The sequence below is a fragment of the Thalassophryne amazonica genome, chromosome 11, assembly GCF_902500255.1.
Source record: "Thalassophryne amazonica chromosome 11, fThaAma1.1, whole genome shotgun sequence".
NCBI classification, from domain to species: domain Eukaryota; kingdom Metazoa; phylum Chordata; class Actinopteri; order Batrachoidiformes; family Batrachoididae; genus Thalassophryne; species Thalassophryne amazonica.
Genome location: NC_047113.1, coordinates 41,769,555 through 41,781,372, shown reverse-complemented (window position 1 = coordinate 41,781,372; position 11,818 = coordinate 41,769,555). Strand labels below are relative to the sequence as shown.

General features: G+C 39.6%; 2 protein-coding genes across 2 annotated transcripts; one reads left to right on the top strand and one right to left on the bottom strand.

Moving 5' to 3' along the window:
- Positions 1–870: 870 nt before the first annotated feature.
- On the top strand, positions 871–4,118 carry cetn2 (centrin, EF-hand protein, 2). The gene is made up of 5 exons (XM_034181346.1): positions 871–1,028; positions 1,201–1,365; positions 1,450–1,578; positions 3,095–3,232; positions 3,508–4,118. The coding sequence occupies exons 1-5, from the start codon at positions 1,026–1,028 to the stop codon at positions 3,595–3,597; spliced, it is 525 nt and encodes a 174-aa protein (XP_034037237.1). The 5' UTR covers positions 871–1,025; the 3' UTR covers positions 3,598–4,118.
- A 2,864-nt stretch (positions 4,119–6,982) lies between these two features.
- LOC117520045 (olfactory receptor 10G4-like) lies at positions 6,983–9,848 on the bottom strand. The gene is made up of 3 exons (XM_034181349.1): positions 9,581–9,848; positions 9,065–9,166; positions 6,983–7,986 (listed from the first exon to the last, which is right to left on the bottom strand). Exons 1-3 carry the CDS (start codon positions 9,794–9,796, stop codon positions 7,387–7,389), a joined length of 918 nt encoding a protein of 305 aa, XP_034037240.1. The 5' UTR covers positions 9,797–9,848; the 3' UTR covers positions 6,983–7,386.
- Between the last annotated feature and the right edge of the window lie 1,970 nt (positions 9,849–11,818).

Sequence of the window (11,818 nt, the reverse complement as noted above, 5' to 3'; positions counted from 1 at the left end):
ATGGCGGCTGCATTTCTTGCGTCTTTGCAACCAATGCAGGGTCTTTTTATGTAAAAAAAAAAAAAAAAAAAAAAAAAAGCGTCTGTAGTATAAACAAATGTTTCAAAATGTTCCTGGAATTTCTTTTCAGACCTCAAAATTGACACTAAAAACAATCGTTTCCAGGCAAATGATGCATTTTCTACTCTATCAAATTGTTACTTATTTTGTCATGATAAAATCACCATATAAAATAAATACATGAATAAAATTCTCATTTTTTTCTTCTTCTTCATAAAACTCTCAAATTATCAACTGCTATGTTTAAACGTGTATGTTTTATTTAGTCATTATTATAGCTATTTTCGGATAGAAATATAAGGGTTTTAAAAACGGTGTGATAATGACAAAATTATTTAGTTAAATTCGCAAGGGAGGAGAATAACGTAAATTAACATTTAGTATAGCTATGAAACATTAACATTTGCCCAGCTTTATGTCTAATAGGGGGAAGAAAAGTTTATGGATCGTTTTTCTTTTGAGACTTAGTTACAAGTTTCAGACTTGGCTCACAAAAATAGAATCACGAATCAAGCGTGCTTATTACTCTTCTGCATTTTCCAACATAATAAAAAGTGATTTGATTTTCAACAACCAATCGTCTTTTTTACCGACAAGGTGCGTTTCATTTCTTTTCCATTTTGTACCGGTTTGAAATTTCCGTCGTAAACATAGATTGCAAGGTCGTAAAACGACGCGCCGATCATTTGGCACACAGTGTGAACAAATCAAACGCAATGACTCCATGACAACTAGCTGCGGTGCTAGCGCTAGCAGTTAGCTTCATTGTTTTGTCCTCTTTTTAGCTGACGTACTCGTGAAATTAAAAAGAGGGTATTTAAGGAACGCAGTCAATGATTATACCGCGTGCTTAAACTTTTACAGTGTGCGACGCTTTTCCAGTAAAAACCGTTAAATGGTAGGGAAGCCGTTTTTTGGAGATCTGTAGCCGCCTAACAATAGAGCTTCAGTTAAATCCATAGCCGATGGTAAGTGATCTTGTCTGTGTCACATTATTTTACAGTATGTTGTATTTGAGCCACAGGTGATCCGACCAGAATTGTTCCAGCATTTTACCCAGAAACCTTTCAGTGTCTTGTTGGTTTTTGTCTCACACTGGCCTTTGTGTTGATTGTGTCTTCTGTCCTGTGTCTTCACCAGGCAACCACTGCAAAGAGACCGTCCCTGCAGGGACCAGTGCCTCCTCCTCGCAAGAAGACAAATCCCAAACCAGAGCTGACTGAGGAGCAGAAGCAGGAGATCAGGGAGGCCTTTGAGCTGTTTGACACCGATGGCTCTGGATACATTGATGTCAAGGAGCTGAAGGTTAAACAGCTGCATCTCTGACAGATTTACTCACTTTGTGCCTATGCTGAGATTTCTTTCTGTTTTTATTTTCCACTGTGACAGGTGGCAATGAGAGCTCTGGGGTTTGAACCAAAGAAAGAGGAGATCAAGAAGATGATTGGTGAGGTGGACAAAGATGGAACTGGGAAGCTCTCCTTTGCTGACTTCCTCACCGTCATGACACAAAAAATGGTAGATATCCTTTTTGTAACACCTGTTTGATTAGTGGATTGTATGTCACATGACATTGATATTTGTCCAACTGTATAGAAAAGTAGTCCATTGTATAATTTATGTATATTGTTTGTGCAGTTTGGTTCCATTTCCCATTCATTTTGGTTCCATATGCTTTGGCCCATTAAATGAGGACCTTCCCAGCAAGAAGGACCTAGCATCACTTCCCGCCTGGGCCTTCCTGTGTGGAGTTTGCATGTTCTCCCTGTGTCTGCTTTGGTTTCCTTTGGGCACTCTGATTTTCTCCCACAATAAAAAAAAAAAACGCTTATTTATGGTTTCCTCCTTTCTCTGCCCCTGACCAAGCAACATATACGATATGTTACGATATACAATATATAACTCGTGTGTGTATATATATATATATATATTTCGAGTTGGTCCCTGGTCCATGGCTGCCCACCGCTCCTAGTGGTTGTATTGTGCCTAACTGTAACTAGGATGGGTTAAATGCAGAGCACCAGTTTCATTGTATGAATGTACAATGACAATAAAGGCCATTATCGTTATTATTAAATACTTTTTCACCTTTCTTATGTAAAATGTCAAATGACAAGGATCTATTTAGGTGTGATATAAAATAAATAGAGAATGTTTGTCATTTGTGCAGTGGAAAGGATATTTTCATTCATTGAAAGATGGAATGTTCCATTGTTCAACTAATGAAAATATTCTTACCATTACACTAATAAACTTTCGTTATTTGTCCATTTTGTGCATTCTCCTTGCTTGTAGGTTCATTATTCATAGCAAATCCAAAGTAATTGTGCTTTTTCTCCACTTTTAACAACTGGAACTAAAGCTTTCATTCCTCTGTGTCTGCACTTATTTTAGACACTTGAAGCTTTTTTATGTAATGTTTGGTGCTTTTCCCACTCACCTCTTCATTGGGCAACAGAAAAACAAATATTAAACGGCTAAACACAGTAAATCAACAAAAATCAAATGGTTTTTTGTAATTTATCCATATAAATGAATGAATTATGAAAATCCAAACCTTATTTTCCATCCATCCATTTTCTATAACCCCTTACTGCAATTAAGGGGCATTGGCGGGCTGGAGACTATCCAAGCAGTCATAGGGCATGAGGTGTAACACACCCTGGATAGGATGCCAATCCATTTGCTGTCATCCATTCAGAGAAAGTCTTCTGTTTCAACATCCTGAATATGATTTTTTTCTTTTTATTTCTTTTTTATGTGACTGTGTGTGCGTGCATGTGTTGCTCATTGGTGGGGCTAGTAATGCTGGTGAGGGGAAAGATAAGTCATAGATCTGCCATTCAACTCAACTTGCATCCCTACTCATTGTTTTAATATGTATTGTCAATCATAGCCACAACCAAATTCTAGAACCGTTTGGTTTTTTGTTTCCGATGCATTTTATCTGTCACCTATATCTCTGACTACACACCTCCTGCAGTGCATCAACCCGGGGTGACGCTACTGTCTGTTTGCTTTGTTTTCAATTTAGGCTGAGAAAGATTCAAAAGAGGAGATCCTGAAAGCATTCCGTCTGTTTGACGATGATGAGACGGGCAAGATCTCATTCAAGAATCTAAAAAGAGTGGCCAAAGAGCTCGGGGAAAACTTAACAGATGAAGAGCTGCAGGTAAAAAATTGATGTTGTAAATGCTCACAATCAGTACATACTTTAAAAGAGCTCCTGTCCAATAAAGTCAAATGCAGATCATAGTAAACTGTGTCATCCAAGGCCAGGACTATGATTTTGACATTGAAATACAAGTATGTGTATCTCTGTTGTATTCCTGTCCATGTCATTAGCTATGAGATCGTCTCTCTGCAGATGTCAGCTTCTTTTATCTTTTTTTTCTCTATCACTCTATTCTTCTTTTGATCACTTCTTTTTATGGTCTGTTTCTGAAGGAAATGATTGATGAAGCAGACAGGGATGGAGATGGGGAAGTGAACCAGCAGGAGTTTTTGCGTATTATGAAGAAAACGTGCCTGTACTGAAGAAGGTTCATTGGACATACGCTTCGTAAAGAGGACCAGAGATGAGTTTACATTACACCTTGTTCAGATTCAGACCCCCCCACCCCCAAATTTTCTTACTATAGTGTTGTGTTATTGATGATCATCACACAAAAAAGTTTAAAGATACTATGATTTTTGACGAGTAAATTATGTGGCCACATGAAATACAGTTGTGGTCAGAAGTTTACATACACTCATCATATACGTGAATGTCGTAGCAACGGTGGCCTGTCAATGAATTCTCTGAACGGATCGTTTTCTGTGGCAGAATGATTGTGCAACAGAAATCTTTAATAGAAGGAAAACAGAATTTGGGGAAGAGGTTCATTTATTTATTTTATCAGCACAGGGCCAAAATTATACATACAGGATCAAAAATATAGACTTGCATTATTAATTTGGTGATACTGAAACGTCAAGAATTCAATTTGCCAATGCCTCTTCATTTCTTATTAGTGATCATGATTGTCTGTAGCTGGTAGTGTCTGTGTTCCAACATAGAAAGAGTTTGACTGCACTCATTGGATTGACCAACACATCGTGCAGATCTGAAAAATAGTCTTGTTGATTTTACACGTCAGGGATGTGTCTTGGAACCTTTTCTGAACAACTGCAGATTTAAAGTTCATGTGATCAAGCAATTGTACATAAGTACAAGTTATTGGAAAGTGAGGCCACTTTGCTAAGGTCTGGAAGAAGGTCCAAACTGTCACCCTCTGCTGAGAGGAAGTTGATTCAGATGGTTAGGAACAACCCAGGAACCACCAGGGCACATGGCTACCTTGAACTGCAATCTCTTGTAACAGTAGTGTCACTGTCTAGTCAAGCAAGACTTACATGCCATGCCAACCAAGAAAGAAGCCCTTGCTCCAAACGCTACACCTTTAAGCTCAACCTAAGTCTGTAGGTGACCAGCTACTGTTTAGGAACAGTGACCAGAGGTATGTGTGGAGGAGTAAAGGTTACTTATTTAATACCAAGAACAGTGTAACAGCTATTAAGCATGGTGTTACGAGAATCATGATCTGAAATTGTTTTGCTGCCAGCGGAACTGGTGCGTTGCACCAAGTGAATGGAAGAGTGAAGAAAGACAACTATCTCAGACCCCTTCAGCAAAACCTCAAACCATCAACTTAGGTATCCCAACAGGAAACTGACCCCAGACACACATCAGCATTGATTGAGGAACCCATAAAACAGGCTAGCATTAAGTTTTTGGAATGGCTTTTCTGAGGTCCTTGCCTCAACCCCAAACAAAAATATCCGGACTCTTTGCTTAGAAGTTGGGTTTACCCCTAGAAACTAATAAATGAATTCCGCTCTGCCACTTAGTTTTTCAAATATCCAACCAGAATTCTTCCAGATGGTTGTTGATGACTATCCCAAACATCTGGTTAAGGTGAAACTTGCTAAAGCCGTGGTCACAACCCGCCGTACTTGTACTTGCATGCAGTCTACTTGCAAAAACGTGGGCTAAATTTGGAGATCCGTACATCGTAAGTACTGCCTCAGTAAGAATTTAGGAACACGCAGACACGCCGTAGAGGTTTTAGTGCATGCAGAACTTTCGCTGCGGTCAGGCTGTGGATTCACCAGCAGTACAGATGACGCATGTTGTGAGTACTGCCTCAGTACGGATTCAGAGCAGCACATTTTCATTCAATTACTATTGAATTAACCAAATCCGTACAGAGGCAGTAGGCTACTCACCACATACTATGGAATTAAATTGTAGGTATCAGATCTTGAAGATTGTGATACACATATATAAATTAGAATTAAGTTGAAATTTAAAAAGCTGGTAATCAAATGTGTAGTGAATATATTTCTCTATCAGTGTTTCACACCTTGTGTGACTTTTCGCTTACTCTGATGTGTGGAGGCCGACAGACTTGCATGCACGACGCAGCTTCTCAGTTGAACTTGGACTTTATTTCCAAACTTCAGTAACACAGACACTCCACAGCTTCGTTCTGATAACTAGCTGTAACTTTTCAAGGCACTCGTACAACTGACCGCTGCAGGCTGGACATGCTCATGCATCGCAGACGCCGAAAAACCCTGCCGCTCCAGTCCCGCTCATAACACACACAACAAAAGAAAAAACGACCCCACACACACTGCTTTATTGTCAACTCTCTTTATCGTTACACTCCTAGAGACATGCGTTGAACGTAGTCCCTCCTCTTGCTACTGCCTCCATACGTTTTCACAAAAATGTAGTGGCTGTGGCATCCGCAGAAAACGTACGGCGAAAAAAAAAATGCACGGTGGGTTGTGACCGGTGCTTAAGGGTTATACAGCCAAGTATTAGGCATGATGTTTGCTTTTGACCCTATGTTCATAAAACCCAAAATAATGAAATGATTAAACCCCCAATACTGCCATGATGTGTATGTAAACATCTGACCATAACTGGATTTAATACATTCAGTTATAAACATCACTCAGTGGAAGATACATTTTTTATCTTGTTTGGATTGTTGCGTTCCTTTGACATGTTGATCAGTGATAAAGTTTACTGTCAGGTACAGAATGTCTGAGTACCTAATGCCCTGTTGGAGTGTGTTGTTTTAATAATGGCATGTTTTTGTTTTGTTTTTTTGGCCAGTCCATATTGTGCCCGTATGTTGTTTTGTTTTTTTTCAGGGATGTTTGTACTCTTGCCGCGCTTTGTCATATGAACAGTTGGTGACAGTATATTATTATTTAGATGCCTGTGGTGTAATTTTAACTTTCAGAGAAGAAGCCCAACCTCATTGTTCAGAACATTTAAACCACTGTTTTATCTTTAAATTATTATTATTAGGGTATTTTTCTCTAGAATTGAATGTTGCACCTTCTGTATTTGCACCTCAGTATTCTTGAATGTTTTGTACAGTACATTGTGATTTAAGAAAATATATACATATATAGTACATTAATGTTCAGATATACAGCAATTGGACTTATTGTTGGTGGTCAAGACATTGAATGTCTTGACGACTATCCAGACGTCTCATTTCTGTAAACTTTAAAATACAGTATCTCCTACTTGGATGACAGAGAACTTTAATTAATAGTGATATTTAAAGTATGAATTAAATATATTCACAGCAGTTTATCTTGTTTTATTTATTTTGAAATAGAAGAATGTCATTGGTCCAGCAGTTATGTTTCAGTAACAACAAAAAATTTAATTTAGCTGTTTTTACCTTTATCACTAACTGCAGAGCAGGTCTAGGCTTGACTCCATCTGTCCTTCTGGCCAATTTGTATGTCTTATCCCGGCAAAGACTTCATAATATCAAGTTTTAAAGTTGGTACATATGGTCACTTCGCTAAGATCTTGGCCACCTTCGATCTTGGGCGCGTTTTAATTTCAAGTATGGCCACCAGAAGGGGGGATCTCTGAAACCTTGTGTATGTGATATCTGGGCAAAGATTTAGTGTATCAAGGTGAAACTTGAAGACCGCATACACGTTTGACATTGAGCATGTTTCACTTCTAATTATGCCCACCAGGTGGCGAGTCTCTGAAACTTAGTGGACACAATAATGCCCCAAGGACTTTATGAAACTTGTGACTATAGGTTGTACCTTGCTAAGAGCTTGTACAAGTTGAAGGCTGGGTTCAGCAACATAGGTTAGGGATTTTCAAATCAATTTAAGCTTATTTATACAAGTACTAACATATTTAAAAGTACTGCTCATTTTAGATAAATAAGTATGATGCAGGAAAAGTACACAATGAATCTCTTATTGCAACAGTACAAGTTGAATCATCAGCTACAGTTCGTTTTGATTGTTGGCTGTATTTCTGTGGGCAGCCTGCCGTATCCTTCGCTGCAGCTCCCGTGAGCGGTAACCGTAGGCCAACGGGATGAGAGTGATCCCCAGATCGTAAGTGATGGTGGTTGCTATATCTAAGGCATCACTGTGCAGGTAACCAGGGAGCAGGTAGGTGTCCATGAGCAGAGGAACAGAGAACAGAAGGGTCTGAGCTGCCTGGAGGCTCAGGGTCACACACGCTCTGCTCGCGCAGCTCAGACCTGCGCGCATATCCCAACAAAGGAAGCAGAAACATCCCAGGATGGTCAGGTAGCAGAGTGGGATCACCACAGCTGTCCCCACAGTAAGAACCACAGCCAACGTCCAGGACAGGCAGGGTGTAAAGATGAGCGGTCGACAGCGAAGAATGGAAAAGTCGACCTGGACGGTGCTCAGGTTCATACCCAGAGCCGCAGTGCTGAACACAGCTGGTAACATCCAGATGCCAGCAACAGCTGCTTTTCTTCTCTGAGGACACACTAAGAACTCATAGCGTAAGGGCCACCTGACGGCAACAAAGCGGTCCACAGACAGAGCAGTGCTCAGGAAAAGGTCCACCTGCAGGAAAAAAAGGTGTGTTCTCAGTGTCTGCTGCCGCCAGCGACAGCTAGTTGAAAAACAGCAGTTAAATCTTGTTTCTTTATTCTTAGAATTTGTTCAGAAATGGCAGCCAAAGTTTATTGTGCGACAGACTCCTTGTGGCTGAAATGTTACTATATCAGAAAAATAAAAGTAAGTCCATTTGGCTGCTTTCTTGGTTTTGCACTAGGGGTCACCACAGCAAATCAGAGGTGGATCTGCATGTTGAATTGGCACAGGTTTTACGCCGGATGCCCTTCCTGATACAACTCCACATTACATGGAGAAATGTGGCAGGGGTGGGGTTTGAACCCAGAACCTTCCACACTGAAACCAAGTGTACTAACTACTTGACCACCACCCACGATATATTACAAAAAATCTTAATTTTTTTTTAAAATAACAACCGCACATAGCAGGCTCATCCTTCCAGCTGTCCCTGTCTGAACAAAAAGCTTTGAGTTTAGATTCAAGTTGGTGGAATTATTAAGGTTCATGAAAAATCAGTTAAAAGTTCAGGTCACATTCCAAAGATCAAAGTTTGGCCCAGTGGTTATACATCAGATATTTAGAGGAACTGGAACTATGGTTACTAAAAAACATTAATATGAAGTCATCAGCCAAAGACAAAAAATGGTCAAACAGCAGGATGTAGCAGCTGGAATGTGAATGAATCACTGTCTCTTCTGGAATTTAAGTTTTTTTGTGTGTGTGGTTTGTTTGTTGTGGGTTTTTTGTTGTTGTTGGTTTTCTTTTTTTTTTTTTTGCTAATTTGGGAGGTCCTGTGACTTGAACTCTGGTACCCCTTATATACCAAAAACATGCATTCATTAATAGTAATAATAATTAATGATATAGGGATTTCCCAGGAATTAAAGCACTAAACACCAATTAAAAAAAAAAAAAAATTGAAAAAAAAATGGCAATAATAAGAGCCCATAGTAACAATGCACATAAATCCCAAATTAAAGTGCTGAAAATGCAGAAAAAAGGTGAAACTTATACATGTTTTATTCCTCTTCAAGAGACATTTTTTTGATGAGTGCAACATACTCACCATGGAGCACATCTGGATAGCAGTGAGGAAGATTAGACACTGAGCTGCAGGCATGGACTCATTGGAGTTTAAAAGAATTGCTTTGATCATCCACAGGAGCTGCTGAAATGGTAAAAATGGTCATTAAGTTTAATGGCCAAACAGTAAAGTCATACACTTTAAGCTGAGTGCATATACTTTGTGTCAAACGAGCGGCTATATAGGGAGAGTCTGATGAGGAGTATTACTTGCATCATGCAGGAACATCAGCTACAGCATTCTGACCTGAGATGCCCACGTTTTACCTGACTATGGCAGATAAATGGTTACTTTCGAGAGATTCCCCAGTTTCCATCAAGAACCTTAAGGCGATTCTGCAGTGTGGTGGATGCGGCGATGCGGCATACATGTCGCAAACGTCCAAAACATGTACATCCTACGTTTTGCTTCCAGCAGTGGAGCTTCTACGTGAACTTTGAGGCTGTATAAAACATGAAATATCAACCATATTTGAAAGCTGGATTAAAACCAACCTACCTGAAGGTTGATGCACAAGAGGAGGTTTGTGAGAAGCAGAAAGCGTGTGTGTCTGAGGAGGGATGGGGAGCGGCTGATGACCAGGAGTAAAGGAGCACTGAGTAAAGTGTTCAGGCTGCAGCTCACACATGTGCTGACCAGTTTAATCAGGTGGTAGATGGTGTCGTTCATCTGTGACTGAGCCTCCAGCATACTCAGGTTGCAAGAGCTGTTCATGATGTCAAGCTCTTCCTGAAAGTAGTGTTCCCATGTTAAAGGTATGGTAGGAGATCATTTGAAAAACCAGCAAGACTTTGAAAGTACACAGTCAATAAAGTCCAAGCCCCTTCATTCAGATGTCCCTCAAACGCTCAAGAACGCACATTGCCTAAAGCAAATATACCAACATAATTAACTGATCTGTTCAGCAGAAATAGGGCTGCCCCTGTATCACTAAACAGGTCTTTTTGGTGCATGGTCCCAGGACACGATGACATCAGGGTGATGTCATAGAGCTGGTACCTGGAGACATCTGCCACCTTTGCCCCCAAGACCTTCCCAGCTGACAGCCTCAGCAGCTCGCAGCACACTGCTGCAGAGGAAATATGTCGTTGCCACTGTTTTAAAGTAACACTGATGTTTACTCTGGTTATAGACCTTTTTTTCTGATGGTAGCTTTCTCAAAAACTGTTTTTGTGTGACTACAGAATAGACCCAGCGCATATGTTTCAGCGTTCCACAAGCACCACACAGCTAAGATTAGCAGAAAAATTAACTGTAGACAGTCATTTTGACATCATACTGGCAACATTAATTAACACCTTACAGAGAACTTTCTATGGTAACAAACACACACACACACAAGCGAAAAATATTAATAAAATTTATCCATATGCATGGGTACACTCTAAGAAATAAAATGTAGAATTTAATTGATAAAGTTAAGGTAACTTTTTCCACATAACTTTGTCAATTAAGTGCAAAACACTATTGGGATTTAAGTAATAATGTTTCATTTGATTTAATTAATTTCAACTACAATATTGTTTTGCACTTAATTGACAATGTTATGTGGAAAAAATTACCTTAACTGTTTCAATTAAATTCAAAGTTTTATGCCTATGAGTGTAGCACGGTGGCCTAGTGGTTAGTACTGTTGCCTCACAGCAAGAAGTCGTGGGTTCACATCCCCATCTGGGGTCATTCTGTGTGGAGTTGGTATGTTCTCGTGTTTGCGTGGGTTCCCTCCGGGGGCTCCGGCTTCCTCCCACATCCAAAGACGTGCAGGTTAGGTGGGTTGGAAACTTGAAATTGACCACAGGTGTGAATGTGTTTGCTTGTCGACATGTGGCCCTGCAATAGACTGGTGTCCTGTACATTGTGTACCCCACCTCACACCCTGTGACTGCTGGGATAGGCTCCAGCCCCTCGTGACCCTTAACTGGAGTAAGCAGGTATAGAAAACAAGATGGATGGATCCAGTTTTCAGGCAGGAGCTGTCGGGTGAGGGGATAAATCTGCTATAAACGAGTCAGTAAAAAAAACAAAACAAAAAAAACACACACATGCACACACACACAAGAAAGTCCAAACCTTTATATACTAGCATAGTGCCACCTTAGAATTGGAATATAATATATAAGATATACCTTACAGAATTTTTGTGTAACAAGCTCACTGGATTTTGCAAACATGCAACCTTTTTGTTTCCTTTTTGACAAATTTATTTAACTCCTACAGAATTGTCCACTATGCGCAGCGCAAGAAGAGATTTTGACAAACAGTCCAACAGCCCAATGATTCAATGCAGCCCATACAAGATGAATGAATGAGCCTTGTACAGCCCTGTGGCTTAATTACTTTATTTTGGTGTCAAAGCATTTAATTAATTGGTTAATATTGTAGTGTAAATAAGATTTAAAGCAATATAGCAAAAATGCTTCAGAAATAATATTCTACTATACATTTAATATTAGATAATATTGATAATTTAATAATCCTGTATCTCTTTAACTCTATACATATATCTTGACCTTATCTCCAATAAAACAAGTGGGAAAATAAATCCATTTACACTTACCTGTGATCTATTTTATGTTTGTCCTCTTCTTCCAAAACACGTCTTTGTCAGCACATGCATGACCACAGCGGTTAAACGATGATTGATTTCTATTAAACCTCATTATGATCCACCTTTATGTGCACTACATCTGCGCAGCTTCACCGTGGCAACTAGACCCAGCTCAAGTCTAAAAACCT